A 21,524-nucleotide genomic window follows, 5' to 3' on the forward strand; every position below is an offset into this window, starting at 1 on the left:
TCTCTACACCCCAGTTCCCTTTGGAGCTGCACCAATTCCCCCTTCTGTCCTCAGACGTATGTATATGGAAACACACAGTGCCAGGGCTGAGATAGCAGCTTTGTTTTTGCATATGCAGAAGATAAACACACACTACAGCTCAAAACTACCAGCTCTGCGCTGGTGGCCGACTTCTGAAGCATCAGCTTTAAAATGCAGCTCAGTTCTTCTGCCCTGACCTCTTGCTGCCATGGAGCTTCAGCACTCACACAACACTGTGACTCCCCAGTAATTATCACCCAATGCATTTTTCCTGCCACTTGACACCAGTTTGGGGTGCTCTGACCACAGTTACATCCTCCCAGTGGCACATCACAACGTGAGGGTTGGAGGTGGTGACGGTGCATGGCTGTGGAGCTTCAGATGCAAAGCAGGAGAGTGTCACAGTGTGCCATGTCCCCTGTCACCCTCATCTGTGCCACAGCATAAATACCTGTCCCTATGCCAGTCACTAGCATTAGATGGGGGCAATGCAGGCAGTGACACAGCTCCCAGGGCATTTAAGTGCACACTTAACCAGACATCCATGACTAATTCCCATTCCACATGTGCTGATGCCTCAATCCAGCAAAGCACTCCAGGAAGGCATCCCGAGGGTGGCTTTCTGCTCCCACCCACGCCGAGGGAAAAGCTGAAAACGGCTGTTTTGATAAGTACATCTGGGAGCTGAGACAGGATATGAGGGCTGAGAAGATGAATTGAAAAAGCAAATCGAGCCCAGAGGGAGAAACTGAGTGACAGAGAGACCAATGGGGTGGGAGCAGATAAACCCTGAACCAAGTGTGGCCACAGCAGGGTTACAAGCAGGCAAGGAGGGTTGTTGGGGGGACAGGCAACAACCAGCAGAGACAACTGCCAGCATCCTGGAGAAAATGATGAGACAAGGGGAGGTCACACAGGTTGCAACTAGATGGTCTTTAAGGTCCTTTCCAACCCAAACCATTCTAGGATTCTGTGATCTCAGAGAAGAAAACACATGGGAAGATTTCAATGGCAACAAAGCACCTGCTAATAAAGAACAGTGTCTGTGATGTACAAAGCACCTCAATATGGGTTACATGTTTCCCACAGGGCTTTGAACTGAGGAGCAGCACAAGCTCATTGGAGGGCTAACACAGCCAGCAAAACGTGCTACCAGAAACAAAAGCCCAGGAGTGGGCTGTCTCAGCTTCCCTCTGAGTATTTTAGAGGAGAACAGTGACATTTTCTACTTGCAGGGTCAGGCCAATGCAGACAACCACCAGGGACGTGTCTCTGTCCCTGGGCAGCCCCAAGTCCCACACAAACAAGCAGAGCACACGGCCTCGGGTACTCACAAGCACCAAGAAATCTGCTACTGTTTTCCTGAGGCTGGAAAACACCTTTTTCAAGAAAAACAAACCCTCCCACCTGCTTCCTTCTGAACCAGAAACAGCTTCCAGAACATTAAGCTGTAATTAGGACTGTAAATTTAGTCACAAGCACTTATAATCCATAAATCTCCACATCCAATAAAATATAATAGCTAAGGAGAGTCCAAAAGAGCTACTAATGATTAAAGCTGCCTTTCAACCTCAGGCCACTCCTGCTTGCTGCTGCCCTGTGTTAGACCCCTTGAATTGAAGTGGGGCTTGCTAATTATTGTCTCTGGAGCTGTTATGAAGTAAGGAATTAATAATTTATTTTATATTGTTCTCCCTTTTCACAGTTTGGTGGGGCTTTTTAAAAAGACATATTTTACTCGTACTCTTTTCTCTCTCCAGCACAGAGAGCTCTTAATTTATCAGCAGCCAGCTTTGCCTCTCAAACCATGACAGGAGGCTGGATTTCTGAGTGTTATCCACCTGCTTTCACTCAATTATTTAAATGCTTTTTTTTTATTTAATAAGGAAGTTTCAAAGAGAGAAAAAGTCACACAACTTACTTGGACTCGTCTGGTCGCTGAGCCTCCGAAGTCTCCCGCTGGAGGTCCGGCTGATTCCTAAAGCAAGAAGAAGGTTTCAATAGGGAGTTTATGTGAATATGGTACATGAATCTACCTCCCTGCTATGACTCCACATCTGGAAAGGCATATTTTCTTTTAGGAATCTGCCCTGCACAACCACCTCTGTGATCCAAGGAGTGTTATGTGTTATTTTAAACAGAAAAACACCTGAGGAGAGACCTCCACCTTTCCCTGAAGATGTCAAACATTATTATTCAAATGTAGCAAACCCACAAATGTACTTAGGGTTTCCAGAAACACCAGAGGGAACTTTTGAAATCATAAGTGGGACACACACATTCACCTCTTGCTCCAGGATATTTTATCCTAGAGACAAGTGCAGCACTTCCAGAGACAGGTTTCCTTGAAGGGAGAGGAAAGTAGAGCAATTTAAGGACATGCACTGGCAGAGACTACTCACTAGATTGCACCCAGCATCCTGAGAACATATTGTTTATGAGAACCCTGTCATGGGGTCAGACCAGCTGGAACATGAGATGCACCTCCATTCCCATACCCATTTCAGAAAGTCATCAGAAACTCCCAAGTGCCTCCCAGACTCCAGACAAGCCACAGGGACCTACTGACTACAACAACATTTCTAGTCCATCAGCAACATTAAACATAATTTCTCTGCTGCCCTAGCTACCTGTTTGTAAAAATGGTGATTGACAGTACACTTGCTTCCCAGGTGGGCTGAAAAACTCAGCAAGAACCAGAATTCCCCTTGAAGCTGAAACTGTACATTGATCACTGCCTCAGTTTCTCCTTTTCTTACCACAATAAAAGCAGTGAACCACCTCAGGTGGGATGATATATCCTGAAATCACCCCAAATGCTATGATGTCCTGGTATGGGGATTCTCAGAAAGTCTGACAGCTGCCCAGTCTCTGGTGGGACCTGCTGCAGGAAAAACAGCTCCAGGATGGTATCTGTCATCTCAGACACCAGATGCTGGAGCTGTCAAGCCACAGAAGCTCCTCAGCTCATTATAAACCCTCCTTCAGCACATAAAAATATTGAATCAGGATTTCTACCCTACAAAGAGGTAAAAAACTCCCAGGATTTTGGGATGATGTTGCTGTTCAATTATATTACTTAAACTACCTTCTCACCATCTACCAGATCTGCTGGACAATAAGCAAAGGGCTTAGAACAACACCAGTTTAAGCTGCAGAATAACCCCAAACTGTGATTTGTAACATAGTCACAACCTTACAAACCTTGTCAGCTGGAAGACTGCACCATACAGGATAAAAATTTGTTAAGAATAAATACACAGAGAAAAAAGGCAGGAAAACTTTCAAACCAGTAAGCCCTGGGAGGGAGGGAGGGAAGGAAAAAGGGCTGCCTGGCAACTTGAAGTGGAAAAAGCATCTCATGCTCAGAACCCTCTGCTTATATATATATATATATATATATATATATGTATGTATTTGTGTGTGTTTGCTCTTCCCTTTCCTTTTCTAATATAAAAAGCCTCTGTGCCTGCAACATTATGTGGCTGAACCACAGGGCTGGTCCTGGGAAACAGCACCGCAGAGAGAACCCATGGCCAGCACCACCCAGAGCCACCCCCAAAGAGCCAAAAATAGAGCCAGGACTGTCCACCCACATCTGTGAACACCCAGTTTGCCTTCTATGAGAGCTTTACCTGCATTGCAGCAGGACAGACTGCTGCTGCACCCGGTCTGTAATTCCCTGACTGACAGAGAGAGAAGAGCTGAAGTTTATAGGAACTTGTGCATTACAACCAGCATTGCAAATTCTAAACATATTTTTTCCATTAAACCCAGTCCTCGAATGTTTTTCTTAATTATTTCCTCCTCTCTAAATGTCTACTGCTTTTTTGGACACTAGCAGGAACGAGAAGGCACATTTCCTCTGCCCAGATTTCTAAATGGCACTTCTTGAGACAGGCTGCAAGAGCAGCTTTGTCCTGGCTCAGCTCCACACAGAGAGCAAACACCTCTCTGTTGCCTGGGTGCAGACAAGGTGCAGTGTTGAAATCTGGCTTTTAGGACTGCTCAAAAACCAGAGAAAAATCGTCCCTTATGGGTGGCACGCTGAGGAACGCAGATATGCAGCCACGCTGAGCTGGTTAAACACAGCCTTTTAGGTTCAAAGACTTCATTCAGTCTGCAGCAAAGCAGGACGGAAGCTGAACCAGGAGCTTACAAGCTTGGACAGGACTGCACATAGGAAATAGGCTTTATTCCCTCTAGCAACGACTCCAGTGGAAAAACACACATAGGACTTGGAGCATCCAACACAGCACAGCCATCAGAGCATCCATGCCCTGGCTGAGCCTGTGGCTTGTATGCAAACATTTCTGAGAATTTGTTTATATGCCCTGTCTCACAGGTTTTCTCTGGGGCCCTGGAATTACTATTCACACCCTTTTTAAATGGGTAGACAAGCTCAATTGATTTGCTGTGTGTTGGAGGCAGCATTAGAAGGAAGTTTTTCTGGCAGCTTTTTCTCCACTGCCTGTTAACAACATTAATAATACATGATAATGCTGTTAATTCCCTTTCAGACAAAGAGAAAATAAGGACCAAACACGAAATTCACCCAGGCTGCCTAATACCTTAACAGAGAGTCTGGGAAAAGGGAATGCTACGGAGTCCAAGCCAAGTTTGCTATCTGTGATGTCCCACTGCCTTTCCATCAAGGGAAGATCCAGATACAGTCCTGGAAAGCAGATAAACAGCAGGGAAAGCTGGCAGCCTGGCAAGGCAAGAAGAGAAGATCTGTCAAAAAAATAAAATAAGTAATGAGAAAGCAACAGCTAAAAATATGCTGCTGTGAACACAGTGCCAGGAAGCCGGTGGAGTGGGCAGGACCAGAGAGCATCGGCGTGCCGAGCGTGTTCTGGGGTTACCTCTATTTATAGCCTGGAAGCAGGAGGCTGAGCCCCACATTTGAGCTGCAGGGCTGTGAAACAAAAATCAAAGGTTTCCACCCCAGACACAGTGTCTATGAGCCTTCCCTCTTAACGCTGTTCAAATGCCCTCAAGCCACGCTGTAAATTTATTGTAGCGCGCCGGACGAAGAAACATAATGCATTATGCTTTATTTAGCTGAAATTAGGAATCCTCTTCCCCTTGTTCCCAGCAGAACGACTTGAAAACAGAAAAGTCTGACAGTTAAAGTCAGTCAGTCCAAGAAGGGCTCATTCAACCCAGCGGATGTGCCTCAGCAGGACAAAGTTCTGACGCTTGCCCAGCTCAGCCTCACCTTGGCTCGCTCGCTGAGTAATATTTTTTCATGTTTTATAATCAATGACTAATTTCCTCCAGATCCACAGGCCGGGACCACGTGGCACAGCGGAAAGGCAGCAGTGCTCAAGGACACTGGGCTTCACTGGGATCTCCTTCACAACTGCCAAAGTCAAGAGTTGTTCCGTGTCGTGGCAGCGCAAGCAGAATCCCAGCCAGGCTCACGTTTAAATCACTCCCTCCAGACAATACTGGGACAAATGTTCTACTCTATTGTGCTTCTTGCAGCTATTGATATAAGACATGATGGATGTAAGTCATCCCAGTATTGAAACAGAAGCATCTTCTAGATGTTTACCTGGATGCAGACGTGGTTCAGAGCAGCAGGGGGAATGAATGCAGCCTCTTTAGAGAAACCGTCCATGCTACAGAGTGACTTTTTTAGCTGACTTGGCTGAATCTAAAGCCAACTAGGGAACTGCCAGACATGTTCACCTCAGTCAACATGTACATTCCCCAAAACAGAGCTTTTGCATGATACATCCCAAACTTTATGGATGCATTTAACAGTAATGAGACAGACCACTTGGGACTGCTTCTCTCCTCACAGTAAGTGATCCATGCTGCTACACTCATGTGATGTAAAATTGAAGAGAACAAATGAGCAATTCCCATTATCAACAGAAACCATGCTGTGAGGACAAACAATAGAGGATGCAACTCAGGAACTCACTCTCTCTACACAGTCCAGTAAAAACAAAAAGCAAGCAAACAAGAGAACCCAAATCAAACAAAGGTGGTGATAGAAAGGGATGGGCCAAACCCAGCAGGAGCCATCCCACACTGTGCTGGAGTCAGCAAAGCGGCACCAGCTCATCTGAGCAGCCAGTATGACCCTTGCTTCTGTTACATGTATTTACTAACAGGTCTGAGATAGATAATTCAGCTTCCTTCTTCACCCAGCAGGGTGTCCAGACAGCACTGGAGACATCTCCATCTAAGACTGGTTTCCCCTGGGTATATCCACACTCCTGACTCCCCAGAGCTCTTTCCTGGGGTGTACAGCTATGGATCATGCCACAGAGCTATCTCTGGACTTCACCTTTGGCACTTCTCAGCAGAACAACCCTTCAGACGTGTCTACAGCCCCTGCACAACACCAGCAGCTTTTAAAGCAAAGGCTGACAGAACTGGTTCCCTCCAGGGCAGGAGCAGCAGCCCAAGCACTGCACACACCCAGTCCTGACTCCTGTACCCTATCCTGCCCTTTGCCATCTCCTCAGGCCATCCTGCTGTCAGCTAGGCAGGATATAAAGGACAGCAAGGATGTCACTTTGCCCTGCACAGGAACCAGTGCCAACTGTTGGGACAGGGTTTTCCACTCCCTGTTAGGATGTGTAACATCTATCACAACACCTTTAGGGTGTGAAATGTCTCACTGTATCCACTTCACAGGTACTATCCAGACAGTGGGCAGGAGAATTGCCTTCACTGACAGCTGTATTTCATCCCTCTTCATCCAGGCAAGCTCTAAAAGCTCCTAAAATAAATTGGCTGGAGAAGATCTCATCAGTAACATGGCCTGGAGCTGTTAACAGGAGGAAGACCCACACAGGGTTTGATCCACGCAGCACAACAACTATGTCTGTGGCTTCTCCAACACACCAGACCAGCTGCTGGAGCCTGAGCTGCTGACACAGGACATCCTGGCACATGGAGCTGTGGTGTCACTGGAGGCAGCTGGGGATAGAGGGGCTCGGGGAAGCTGAGGACCACAAGGGAGGGACATCTGTTTGTAGAGTAGCAAAGGAAGAAGAATCTCTATTGCTTCGAGCCCGAGTCCAATGAACCACACAATTACAAATTTCACTTCCCTTAACTTGAAATCCACTTGCAACATTAACCTCAAAAGGAATATGGTTAAAAAAAAAAAAAAGGGAAAAAAAAATCATGTTCATTTCCAATACTAATCAGAAACATGCACTGAAGAATAAGAGACACTTTTCCAGATTCTGTGTAACAGAAACTCTTTACAAAGAAGCTGAGCACAGCTAGGAAAAAAGAAACCAACCAAAACCAACATTGAACCCATGTGCATGGTTTCCTTCTGGATCAAATATCTCTGGCAGCAAACTGAGCTTTCACCAGGATGGAGGGATGCTGATGGAATGAAGGGATGCTGCTGCCAAGGGGCACTGGTTACAGACTCAGGAGTGGAACCACCACCTTCTCCAACACAACCATCACCATGTGGGCACATCAACAAACTGTGTGTGTCTGGGTCAAAGGCTAAGCATAGAAAGACAGCCTAAAACACCACTGGCCTGAGGTGGGAGCTGGATATCACCAGGCTGGGGCCAAACAACACTGCTAATCAGCACAGTGCTATTAACACATAGAAAGAACCTGGCCCGAGGCTGGATGTCAGATAACCCTCAAGGAAACCACAGGAAAATTGGCATTGGCAGGATGCATGTATTCCTACCACAACACTAGGCTTTCTGGCAGGTGCCAAACATGTTCTAACACTAAAGAAATGTTACAAAAGCTTGTGCTAATCATAAAGGGCAACAAGAATTAAGCCTCAGTTTTTCCAGTGTTAGAAAGGTTTCCCCAAGCCCAGCAGTGGACTGGCCACAGCAAAGGGCTATGTTAGGTAGAAGGACCAGTCCTGTACAAGGTGATAGAAGATGACAGGGCACCCAGCACTTTAACCTTTGCTCAACTTTAGGCTTTGATTCAAATTCTTCACTCAAATTAAACTGCCGTAATTCTCAGGAACTCAATTGCTGCATCCACAGAGCTTAAAGCCAGAAAATTGTCTTGGCTGACCCACAAAACCCACACCACACATTTTTATACGGTCATCACAAATTCAAGCTCGTGTTTGAACAAAGTCTTGGCTTTTCAGAGGTGTTCAATCTCAACTTCAAGATTAAAACACTGGAGTGATCTCAAGTGCTTTGGCAAATTGCTCAAGAGCTAAAATGGCCTTCAAACAGTGCAGGGACTGCGCCTTTCCCCATGAATTTATTCAGAGGTGAGTAAACTCAGTCCTCAGACATTCATTTCATAGAAATAACAAGATCATTTCATCACTCCTTGTGATCCTCTGTTCTTTACTGCCCACAAATTCCTCGCAGCTGATAGTCATTCAGAGATACACTGGACAACCATGAAAGCACCAAAAAAAAAATTAGCACAAGCAGTTTTTCATGTGAAAAAGCATGTTAGTCATCATCTGTGATCCTTCTGCTTGGAGTGCTCCAGTAATCCGGGCGGGCAGCAGCAAAGATGCCACGTCACCACACCAACACATCGGGTGACTTGTGCAAATGCATATTTATAACACAAGTATCCTCACAAATTGGAAGGGACTGGAAAAACAGGCCTTTTGTATGTGTTGTCAGCTTTACTGGCTTATGGGATTCTTTTACTTAGCAGCAGGAGGGGAAGGGAAAAGGATTTGCACAGGAACAGAAGACTGCTCTTGTGGAGCTCTGCTGGTTGGGAATGGATCTGGTAACCGCTGTCAAGCCTAAAATTCCTTTCAGTTCACTGTTGAAGTTAACCAGATTTCCAGAGAGGTCTTGTCCCTCTAAATTTACCCTGTCTGCACCACACTCTACACTTGCTCACACTTCTTATCTGTGGAAATCCAAGAGAAGCAGGACACAGGAACTGGAATTCAACAAACAGTTGCCTTGTGGCATTTTCTCTAAACAAGGGGGTTTTGCAGGAGGATGTCACAAGAGCAGCTTGGATCTGGTCTCATTTGTTTCTGCAGAACCTGAAGCATCCCAGCAAAGATGGGAAGGAGAGAACAGACCTGAACACACCCAAGCTGCAGCCTTGCTCAAAGAAGGAAATAATCAAACTCTTACATTAACCAGCTGCCACAAGAGCTTCGGCAAGCTAGAAATGTGTTAGTTAATAATTAACATTAATAACACAAGAGTCCTCAGGAGCCTGAATGGACAGGGGATAAGGCCCAGAGTACTATGGAAACAAAGAGCAAAACAAACAATCACCACTCATTCTTTGCCTTCCAAAACCCCCAAGCATTTACAGCTTCCAGACCCACAAGTGCACCTCACTTTCTCGGGTTCGTCTGGCAATGGCCATGGATTAGCTGGAGAAAACCACTGTCAGATTTGAAGGAGGGGAAAGGAATTTTAAAACTGCAGTGTGGTATTTCCATATGGATCAAATACTCCCAGGCTGCCCTGCAGCTCTGCTCCCCACTCCCACAGGCCTGTAACGCTCTGGCTGTGACCACGCAGGAGAAGTCCCGGTGCAAACTTCCCAGCCCAGCATCTGGCTCCCTGCTGCACTCCAACACTGCATGCAGCTTTAGCAGCAATGTGGTAATTCAGGTTAAAAATCCATTCCTTGCCATCTTCTTATAACCTCAGTGCAATCCACATCTTATTCCCCAGCTCCAGCGTTTGCTCAGTGTCCACATGCTGCGCTTCCCTGCTCTCATTTCACACACAGAACTCCCAAACTTATGTTTCAGAGGGTCCCTCTGGCAACAGACACCACTGGATTTATCATGGGAGCCCTGTGAGCCTGGGGCTGCCATGAGGATGTAATACAGACCCCTTCTGTTTGCCAGGCTCTGGAAGGCAAATGTTGATTTTTCCCAGAGAGGGATGGGGGTGTATAATGGAGAGAAGCTGAGAACAAAGAGGCAGCGACGCAGTAGCCAAAGGGCAGCAGTTGACAAAGGGCAGAGGTCAAGGGCTCTCCTGAGCCTGAGTGATCCACTGGGATGACCCACTAGGATAACACACTGGGATAGTCCACAGCTTGTCAGAAGTGTGAAAGCACCTGGACTGAACAGGACACCCAGAGGAGACCTGTCCACTTTGGACTGCCCAGCCTCAGTGAGCTCCTCCTCATCACAGCTGGAGGAAATAAAGGGCAGCCTTTGCTTTTGAGACCAGTGTCTCACTCTGAAGAAACTGCAAGTCCAAGTCTCACTCCAGACTTGGACCAAGTGTCCTTTTCCTTCACACCATATGAGAGATGCTCCACTGCAGCCACGTAACATCCAGATGAAGGAACCAGCAGTAGGTAAAGAAGCAGCTAAGGGGACATAGACATGAAACCTCTTCCTAGCCAGAAATTCAGATGAATATTCGGGGTCAAGACTCACAAACTCTTTGGCCACTTGATGGAGAAGAGAATTGTGGAAGGGCATTAAGCTCAAGCAGAAAATAGTTTACACACTTTTCTCTGTGTAAACAAAATCCAACAAATATATATATTCTAAATATACTTTAGGCTCCAAATGCTACCTGGAGCCCTTTCACCTGAGCATCCCTAGTGCAGCAGCAGCCTGAGCACAAACACTTTGCACCACATACATACAGCTCACACATGTATCATGTGGCTGAGAGTATCACCCCTGTGATACTCTGGTATTACACAGGATTGCCCTGAAGTCAGAAAGCCCAAGCTCCAGGCTATGGTTCAGAAAGCAGCTCCCTGCACAGCCCTGTGCAAGAAACTTAAGCTCACAATCGCAGTTTCTCCCTCGGGACATCACACTTCCACTTCCTAACGTTTATCTTTGACCCCAACCCCAGTTGCACCTTGTCTCTCTGCTCATCCAAGGCTAATCCTGCCCTAGGAAGATGCTGAGGTGGCTGGGCAGGGAGGATCAGCTCAGCTGGAATAGGGGAGTCAGGAACTGCTCAGCTACCATCAGGCTCTAACATGACTTGCTGCACGTAACTTTCCTCCTCCACATATTCCTTGCTCTGCCTGGAAAATGAGGTGTCAAGCACTTCCCCTGGTTATAGGAGCTGGAGGGATATATTATTTAATGTTTTTACATTTTAGCTGCACCATAAAGAATGACTCAGGCACTATCTATAGATGCCTGAGATAATGTCCACTGTCCCTAAACAGGAGGGAAAGGAAGTTACAGTATAAGACTACAATGAAGCCCTTCACTCACACAATTGAGGGTTTTCTCCTGTTAATTCTACCCCAGAAGTAGCTAAGGCAACCCAGTTTCATAAACTAGTAGCATTCTTTGGTGTTTTTCCTCATATCTTACAATTATATTTAATAATGGCTGCAGCAGGGAAGTTGAAACAGAGGAGAAATTCAGCCAAATTTGAGGACATATTGGAGTGCCTAATGCTGCAGATCAGCTTACACTAGAGTTTGCAGAAGTGCCTCTACAAACTGCACTATAACTCCATTTGTATCTTAAGAGCTGCTGTACCTCAGAGTTCCCTCTTCCATCCCCAAGATAGACAGCCACAGAAAACCCAACCATGGTCCCAAAAACAGCTACACAAGTGGCTTAAGGTTCTGTCTGTGAGGGGTCAGTGAACTCCAAGTTTAAATTTCCTGTGTGTGTTCCCCTCTCCCCCAGTCTCTCTCCTTTAAAGGCATTTAATGCAGGACCAGGTTCTCACAAGTCCCCATTGCCCATGCTGTGCCCTAGAATGTATTTGCTGTGTCCTGCTGCTGCACATCAGAGGAGCAAGGTACCAGCACAAAAGCACTAAGTTCATTTAAAAACAAGATGTAGAATCAATACTTAAGTGCCAGTGTCATATTGGGTTATCCTTTTAAAATCTTTGTAAGGGATAAAAGGCAGGCACTGATTTTTTTCTCCCTGGTGACCAGCAGCAAGACATGAGGCAACAGCATGAAGCTGTGTCAGAGGAGGTTAGGTTGGGTATCAGGGATTCCCTCAGAGGGAATTTGGGCACTGAACAGGCTCCCCAGGGCAGTGGTCACGGCCCCAAGCCTGATAGAGCTCAAGGAGTGTTTGGTCAATGCTTTCAGGCACATTGTGGGATCTTTGGGGCTGTCCTGTGCAGGGCCAGGAGTTGGATTACAGTAGTGCCTGTGGGTCCCTTCCAACTCAGGATATTTTATGATTCTATGAAAAAATAATTCTAAACCAAACACCTACATTTCTGCCAAGCCATGTTCTGCAACAGTCAGCCCTACAGCAGGGCAGCAGGAAAATTAAAGATTAGGTTCATTTAAATAAAGCCCAGATGTAAGAACCATCTCTTGATGCTACTCTGTGGTTACACATGCCTTTCTCCAGGTACCAAGCAGACCCAATGCAACTTGTTCCTCTAATGGGCTTCTCCAGCTGCCAAGCAAGGGAAAAGTAAAGCACCTGGCACCACCAAACAGCTCAGCCCTGGCAAAAGGCAGAGTGAAATCACTCCTGGCACAGGTGAGAACCATTCCACGTCATGGAGCAGTGCCTGCAGCCTCTGAGGAAGCCTTTCTCTCTATAAAGAGGGCTCACACAGGGAGACACAAAGCCTATTCTGTGGGTCTGGCTGAAAGGCAGCTTTGTACAGGGCCCATGGCACGCTCGGTGTAACGGAGCTGGGCAGTGGAGCTCTGGGTCCCACCCAGAGCCCCTCCCTCCAGTCACTCACCCCAATGACACAGATGTTCAGTCTCCACTATGCAAATCCTCCCCACAAAAAAAGGCAGTGGCTGCCTTTGAGTAACCCAAACCTCCGTGCACTGACCCTGGCACTGCCCAGAGCTTGAGCTGTGCCAAGCAGTGGCACGAAGGAGGACTCCCAGCAGGGTGAAGCTTATGAACATGCACCTCATGTCATACAAAATGAACCACACAGTGACCTGCCCCAGCTAGACCTGGCAGGTTTCTCACTGTGTGGGGGCTCAGGTCACTGATGGTGCCCTCATTACACGAGCTGAGCTTTCACAAATGGCACCTTCTGCTGTCAGAGGACTCCAACACCTCTTGTCCAGAGGGGATCCATGGCACTGCCACATCAATCCAGCCCAAACCTACCCCAACCCTTTATATCCTTGGCAGGAGCAGCACACAGGCAGGATACTCCCTGCCGTGTCCAGGGCTGTGGGACTGACACAGGGCCAAGGGACGATGCTCTGGGGGGTGTCAAAATTCCAGCCTTATCTCCAGAGGCTGAGATCATGAGTAGAAAACGTTTCTGTGTTGTCTCAGCAAGCTTCCTGCTGGCACCTCTCTTCCTCTCCACAAAAGCACCTCTCTGTGAACAGTTCTGGAGCCAGAGAAGAATGTTCACTGGTAGAGGTTAAATGTATTTACCATTTCTGAGACCCCAGATCTGTGACAGTGGCTGTCCTCAGCATGACCCAGCTGCTCCTCAACCACCTGTGTCCTGAGCAGGTCAGGGGAAGCAGGCCCATCTGCAGGAGAGATGCTGCTGCCACTTCTTTTGGGAACAGCTGGCACACCAAGCATTCACCACACTGCTGCTCACTGCTGCAAGCTGGCAGCCACCTGCTCTAGTGCCTGAAGGAAAGATTCCCACTACCTAGGATTATAACCAGATCTCCAAGGGATTGGACTCCTCACTCCAGATAGCTGGAAGCCCTGGGGCAGCACCCCACTGTCTGCACAGCTACCCCCCATACCCAACAGGAGATGGGCTCTGCAGCAGTGAGTCACATCCCCAGATGGAGCTGGAAAATAGGGTGATTCATCTGGTAGCCCCTGGCTGGAGAGAGGCTGCAGGGACCAGCTCTGATTTAGAGATGCTTTTAGATGGTTCAACTCAGGCAAAATTAAATTCTGCCTTGTTTTTTTCCAGGTCTCAGTCCTCTGTAATAGAGGATATTAGCTCCCTCTTAGCTTTAAGATCAATGTCTGAAAGACAGCTGCTAGAATAGGAAGCACTTTGGTTATCTGCACAGACAAGGGGCAGGAGTCATGGCACCTGATTATGCCCCAGGCTGGCCACAAAATCCAAGGAAGCAGCTTGTTCCTCTGCAACTCAGTTTCCTTGGCAATAATTCATGTCTTTGAGAGATGAGAGGGCCACATTTATCCACCAACTAAATCCCCTGGAGGAACCCCAAACCCCTCTTTTGTAGGCTCTGCCCAGGTGATACAAGCACAGAGCAAGGTCACTGCCAGGCAGACTTGTGGTCCAAGAGAAGGTGACAGAGAGGGATAAGTGAGGGACACAAAGTGACAGGAGAGGGAACTGTCACCCCTCATGCCCTAAGTTCCTTGTGAATAAACAAAGCACTGACCTCCAGGGCTCTTGGGCATCTGTCACCATCACTCTATTCCATAAGAAAGTGAAATTAAAAAAAACCCGCAGCTGAAACAGTGCTTAATCCTGCAAAGATTATGATGACATGATTTGAAAAGCAGAGGAGGCTGTTAAGCCCCCAAAGCAGACATCTCTACTTGCTTTATGGTCTTATTTTGCCCATAATCTATAGGCAACAGGGCTGGGATGCTTCCAGGATGTTTTGAGGGACTATGTCAAGGCAGTTTTTAATCCAAAGCCTGACCTCCCAGCTGTGTTTTGACCCAAGGACACATCATGCATTAACCATTAGAAATGGGAAAGAGAGGTTTTTAAAGATAAAGATGATCCCAAGTACAGATGAAATTTTACAGAATATTAGAATTCAAATTAATCCTGATATGCTGAAAATGGACAACAAACAAAAAAACTCACATAGGATGCAGTGTGACCCAGCAGGTTTTAATTTACACACCAGACTCAAGTAAGTGGTTGCAAGAGGCTCCTATAAAAGACTAATATCCCACATGGGCTGAACTGCCAGGTTGTATCATCATCAACTAGAGGAACAGGTCAGGGTGGTGAGTACCCCAGGCAGGTGCTTGCAGAAGGTGAGATGCAGCTGACTGCAGACTGAGGTGTGGAAGGCAGTCCAGGGCTGTGTTAGTGAGGGCAGCAGCACCAGGCTCACCCCAAAGGGACAATCTCTGTTAGAGCTGTTCCCTTTCCAAACCCCTAATGCTGTGCACTGGATCCCCAGTGTGAGGAGCCTCCAGGTGCCAGGCAGAGCAGCCCCAGTCCAAGGGTTTGTTTGCACTTCCCCAGCTTGTCTATCCGGAGTTCTGCCATCCCCTTATGTTTTCCTCCTGTATAATCATCCAAGACAAACTGGCTACCTGAAAGCAGCCAGGCAGGCTGCCCACACACAGCCAGCACTGCTCCCTCAAATCTGCCTCAGCCCACCCCATCCTGCAGCCCTGCAAGTGCCAAAGGAGTGGCACAGCCTCATGGAAACGCCCCAACATCCTCCTCCCAGCAGGGTTAACGAGGCCCTGCAGGCTCTGTGCATAAGCCACGATTTTGCCTTGGGTCTGTGAGTACCTTGGAATGGGCCAGGGTGCCACACACCACCTGCTCCAGCTCCACGTGACAGCCAGGTATTTGCTCGGAGAGAAATGCAAACAAACCCACCCTGGAAAGCTCCCTGCTCTCCTAGAAATTCAAACAAGGTCATCTCCAGGTGGAAAGCAGGAGAGCATGAACAGTCCTGGGTAAAGCCACCGCCCCAGTGCCTGTTTGGGCAGCCCTGGCAGCCCACAGCCAGCAGAGAGGAGGGGGTGAGGAGAGAGGAGCAAAGCCCCAGCTCATCAATCCCTGTGGACACCTCTGCCAGCACAGCTCCTGTTTTCCCATCCACTGACCCACGCTCCTGTGTACACCTGAGCAGCAGGAAACACTTCTCACCCCTGTATGCCTCTCAGTAGCAGCCTGTCCATCAGATGGAGGGGCTCTGGACACAGAAATACCTCCCCAGGGCTAGGAATGAGGACATTGTTTATTTTTACTCAGGACTAAGGTCAGGTTTTGCTCCTAAGGCTTGCCAGAAGCTGTGTGACTATGCCCTGTACTGACCTTCCAGCTCCCTGGTTTCCAGTGTCCACCAACCCTTCTCCTGTGTTACAACCTCTGCCAACAGCAGACCAAAATCATCCACTAAGGAAGAGGCACAGACTGTGAAAGGGTTTAATGCAAAAACCTGCAATAATAAGCACCCAGCACATGGCCATGGGAAGCTCTTCTGGCTCATATCCATTCCCAGGGGTTCCCATACTTATATTCAGGGTCCAAATGACAGGAAAGGCTCGGTAAGATCTGAACATTAATCCAGGCACATATTATGAAACATATTTTTACAATTCCCTCTGCACCACAGCTCAAACACAGGACTCTTGCTTTTCCCATGATGATCTCTAAAAACTTCAGAAAGACAAACACACAAAAAAACCCCACAGAGCCACAGACATCCTCCTCCTCCCTTCTCCCTACCACGTGCACTGTCCAAAAGGCCTGAAGTACATTTTAAAACACTGACACGTGATGCTGATTTCCTGGAGAGCGGCTAGTCCATGAAGGACCATGTGGGGCAGAGCAGCTCTGCAACAGAGGAAGGGCTGAAACCTCCACAGATGGATCAAACTCTCCAGGGCTGAGCTCATCCTTCCCCCAGATTAACTCATTGCTCCCAACATTAACTGCAGGAATCAGCTGGCAGACTATTCCACATCACTGCTGGGAGGTTTATCTGACAAAACCCCGCTCTGGGAAATAACTCACAGCCTCTTGCTCCAGCTGCCAAGCAGGATGGGGGGACCACCCAAGCCATGACATCCCCAACAAGCCACAGCACCAACAGCCTTTCAGTGCTCAGATGTGGGACTGACAACTGAGGCATCTCACTTGTCAGAACAGCAATTTGGGAAAGCATTTACAGATGCAGATGTAGCTGAATGACAATTAACGTCAAAGGGTAATTAGCTGCAGTAATGTCAGTCCTTCAGGCTGTGTCTGAGCTGTTCAGTAAACACTCAACAGCTCTGAGAGTCATAATTTACCTGCTTTAAAAAAAAGGATTAAAAAAGAGGCACTTGAAAACTCATAGTGTGGTGGTTTTGGTACAGCTTGGGCACAACTCAAAGTCATATTTCTAAATATTATAACCAATTTATTGAAACATGCTGTCCAACACGTGAAGAGAAGATGCCAAAGGGGAAAAAAAAAAAAAGGTGGGTTGTTGTTTTCTTTTTGACAAGGCTGCAAGAGCACATTATGAAGGTCTGAATTTAAGGATTTCAAGGTGCTTCTACCAATGACCTTAGATAAGGGCAATGCAGCACACATGACTCCTTTTATCACCAGAACACTGAAAATCACAGGAAGTCAGAGAGGTTGAAAACCTTCCCTAAAGCACAGCAAAGGATGAGAAGGATTACAGCATTTCAGGATTGGACTGGCAACATCATTGACTTTCAGTGCTTCAAATTAAATTCTATGCGGGCAAAGAATTACGTTCCTCATTCCTACTGATTAAAAGTTATCTAGATTTTGCTTTTAAGTTTAAAAATTAATTGAAAGTCATCTCGGAAGGAAGATGGAAATTGAAAATTAGGAGAGCAAAGCATCTGGAGTGTGCTGGTCTCTGATTTCCCCACCACCACCACAGACGTAGGAGCTCCCACTGGGGTGGTGGGTGACACTTGCTCTTCTGCAGCCCAAACTGTGCCTTTCCTGCAGGCAGAACAGAGCCTCCAGCCTGCTTAACTCAGTGGAACAACCCCCCTGCCACCTCCCATGTGCAAGTCCCTTGTCCTGACTTGTAACACTCCAAGATCTGTTATTCTTCTCAGCAACTTCTACAGTACGTGCCCAGGCACTTACAGCTCAGCCCCTGAGTCATTCCACAGCTCCCAGCAATGGCTGAGGGCATCTTGTCCTTGTCTCCTTTGTTTGTTCTGTCCATTATACAAAGCTAGAGGCAATCCCCATTTCCCTGGATTACATCAAAACAAAGCAAACATGCACCCGGGGGGATCAGGACCAGCTCCCTCCCCAGGCACGTGTGCTCAGAGATTCCCTGGCATCACCAGCACAGCCTGCGAGGATGGGACGTGACTGTGGATGAGCTGAGGGAACAACGAGTGTCAGGGACCCTCTGTGTCCCCAGCAGCTGCTTTGGGCTCAGCCCCATGAGGCCTCAGGGGGGGCTGCTGAGTGCCAAGCTCTTCCCTTCCCAAAGGGAACCATTCTATCCCTCAGCAAGCACTCTCTCCCCCGGGAGCTGGAGCCCAAGCTCCATTATTCCCTCAGTCCCCAGAATAGCAATACTCCCACACCAGGAAATTATGGATTTTCTTGAGCATTACCGTGACCTTTTTAATTTCCATTCTGCCTTTAGCTGTCTCCTCCCCTACACTCCTTCTCTAAACAAATCTCAAAGCTGTACAAAGTGTTTCCTGTAAATAATACTCATCTGGCATGGACAAAGGAAAGAAAAAGAAAAAAAAGAAACCCTTTTGCTGCTAGTTCCAGCTTGCAGTCATCCCTCCAGTTTAACTTCCATCTGCTTGACCCAGGAGCATTGAAGGCAGCACAGTGTTTGGGGTAAATGGAGGGAACAGTTACGTGCCCTGGGTGTCAGAATTGAACTTGAAATTAAAAGTTTGGGTCATGGAAGTAACAACTTATAATGTGCTTCAGATTGCTGCAGTGCAATGATCAATGTTGAAGCTCAGGCAAGAACTTCCCAACCAGCCCCTTCCTGCCCAGCACAGTCAGCTGTTCTCACAAATGTCACAACCATGGACAAAAAAATTTCCTTTTCCAGGCTCTGGTACCATCCCACATGGATGCTGGCATCTGCTCTAGGGATATCTGAATCCCTCTGAGCCCTGTGAGAGGCTCACCTGAGCAATGAGTGACACAGCAGGAAGCAGATTCCCAGGCAGCCACGAATCCCCCTCTCAAACACAAACCCTTTAAAGGGTGCCTTGAGCTGTCCTTGTCACCAGTAAGTCACTGCAGGCCACTGTGGGAACAGGCTGACTCACCAGTGACTGTTCCACCTCTCCCACCACACCACTGCTTGCAGCACTGCAGTTTCCACAGGGAGAGAGGGCTTCACAAGCACAGCTACTTTTTCTGAGGATACCAGGACCAGGCAGGAAGGGGAACTCCCTGGTGTGGTGTTAAGCACACTGGCATGGCCAGCTGGCATCACCCTGAGGGACAGGCAAGTCTTACCCTCTCCTGCAGGAAACCTCTGCTTGCCTTTTGTAAGCTCCCTGACAGGTTGAATCTTCACAAATTGCTGCAATACAAAGCCCTCTCCTCTTCCACAGACGTTTCCCTGGATTTGGATCACACCTTATGCTGCAAAACTCAAGACACCCCTTGTCTAAGAGGTACAGGTTGGCCCCAGCACCAGTGTTGCTCTGGGGAGGGATGCCCCTGCAGCAGTGGGCAGGGAGTTATTCCCTGCAGCATCTCCCCATTCCACGTGCCACCACCTCTCCTTGCTCACCCCAGGTGGGCATGGGAAGATGCTGGGTGTTCTGGAGAAGCAGATCATCACCCCATTGCACCCCCACAGGGCTTTTCATTATGTTCCACATGTCTGCATGTGTTGCGGTTTCTTATTTGTTTTTCTCCACAGGCTGGATTTCCTTGCTTCTCCAAACTATTTTCTAGCAGATGTTGCGATGTTTTTCTACCTGGAACAAAGCTCTACCACTGCCCACACACACCACCAAGCCTGGCAATAGCAGAACACCCAACCAAACTCATCTCGCTGATCTGGCCACCCCAGCACAGCACGACGCTGTTATAGGAGGGTTTTTTTTCATAGCAAGGATCCATCAATCACCACAAGCCATCAGAAACATGTGATGGCAGATTGCATTTACATTTATAGCAATACATTCTGTCAGCAAGTGAGTGAAATAAAACAATTGTGTCTTTTGATTGGACTTCTCACGGTCCCACCTCAGTTTTTGCAGCAAGGAAGCACTGAGGTAAGTTTGCCAGGACTGATGCCAACAGCCATCAACAACTCTCGATGTCTGCTATGACACAGAAACAGACTGTGAGGCCCTGAAGGCAGCTGAGAACAGTCTGTCTGAGGATCAAGGTGCTTTCATCCAACAGAGACTCCAACAACGTACAGCACTCAAGAAAATTACAGGCTTTACTATCACAAGAGAGGACAGGCACATTAGAAATCTAATTTTCTAAAGAATGCAACTTTTTCCATTTTAAAAGCAATCAGAAGAATTGTTAAAGGTTTTTATGCATTAACCACACAGTGCAGACCTGGGTGATGCTGCCTCTTGGCCACAGTGTTGGTTTGGGAGCTCAGTCTGTGACACTGCCTTGCTCATGTAGCCATTGTCTCTGCCCCCCATCACACACCAATCATCAAGAAATTCAGAGATGTGGGGTGGGAAGGACACGCCTGCTTCTACCTATACCCTTTGTCCACACTCTGAGCTGTAGCAACATTCAGAGATGCCCCAAGAGTGGGTACCTTTGTCCAGAGTGTGGACAAAGGGTGTAGGTAGAACAATCCTGAGACAGCAGCCAGGGGGAACATCAAAGGTCCTGTCCAACCATGTGTGCAGCAATGGGGAAGAGACTCAGGCAGAGACAGAGCAGGGAATAGCATGGTGTGATTGGTAAGTGGTAGAAAAATAAATAAATGAAGGGAGTTGGGGAAGAAAACCCACCTGACAGAATATGTGAATGTGAGCAGGCACCACTGCTGCTCTTTGCTGGTTAAAAATGTAAGAGACAGGTATGGACTAGTTGGAGATGCAGTTTTCCAAACAGTGAGCAAGTGTTTGCTGTGCAGGAACAGCATTTTATTTGTTCTTTTCTCTGAGGGGCCATGGACATTTGGTATCAACCAGCTTTCACGTGGATGTGAATGATGCAGATCATTCCTGGCAGCTGACCCAGCCAACCTGCAGAGCTTTCAGCATCCTGAAAATAATGCAAAGCCCTTTGTCTGTGCACCAGCCTCCTGCTGCTCTTGGATTATCAAGAAACAATTTCATTTCATAGTCCTTGTTTTCCTTCCTGTGATTTCAGTAACACAGGGTAACACAACACCAACACAAACCCATATCACAAAAACCTTCCATGGCCTCAGGCAAGGGACTGGAGTTCCTGGAGCAGCTCACTCCAGGGTGGCAATGCCAGCACCACCATCCCTCCTCTTGCCTCTACTCCTGGGCTCCAAAACTCTCTCCTCATGCTTTTTTTCCCTTTCACATCCCCCCTTGCTCACACTGATTCTACTGATGCTTCAGCTCAGCTCTAACACCAATGGGAAGGAAAAAAAAAACTCAGGGCAGGCTTCACTGCCCCGCTCGAGCTCAGAGTCCTGGCAGAGGGAGGACCAGGGATGGATGGCAGCAAAAGAGCTGAAATGGCATCCTCTGAGCAAGGTGAGAACAGGAGCCGGTTTTAAACAAAACATCCACCCAGCACAGACACTGTTGCCTCTAATAAGAACAATCATGAGCTCAGTAACCAACACAGTGGCTGCTCCTCCACCTATAACTCTGGTGATAGCTCATTCCTACCAAGCAGAGAAGACACAGGATGAAATGGAAACCCTGTCACTCCTGCACTTCTGCAAAAGCCTTCCCAAAGGCTGATGCCTTTCCTTACTACACTGTCTGTTTGTAGGAGCCCTGC

At 47.6% G+C, this 21,524-nt stretch overlaps 1 protein-coding gene across 2 annotated transcripts in view; it reads right to left on the reverse strand.

The window, feature by feature from the left end:
* Positions 1-21,524, reverse strand: part of SEPTIN9 (septin 9) — a 512,715-nt gene that overhangs the window by 486,295 nt on the left and 4,896 nt on the right. Inside the window, exon 2 of one of the 2 annotated variants that reach the window (XM_051797521.1) lies at positions 1,943-1,999. The exons of the other annotated variant lie outside the window; for it this stretch is intronic. Within the exon in view, the coding sequence (XP_051653481.1) occupies positions 1,943-1,999 (57 nt within the window). The remainder of the gene's footprint in view (positions 1-1,942; positions 2,000-21,524) is intronic. 2 annotated transcript variants of the gene reach the window in all.

The sequence above is a fragment of the Manacus candei genome, unplaced genomic scaffold (genome assembly GCF_025592945.1).
Source record: "Manacus candei isolate 608988 ecotype Guabito, Panama unplaced genomic scaffold, ASM2559294v1 h1tg000047l, whole genome shotgun sequence".
Taxonomy (NCBI): domain Eukaryota; kingdom Metazoa; phylum Chordata; class Aves; order Passeriformes; family Pipridae; genus Manacus; species Manacus candei.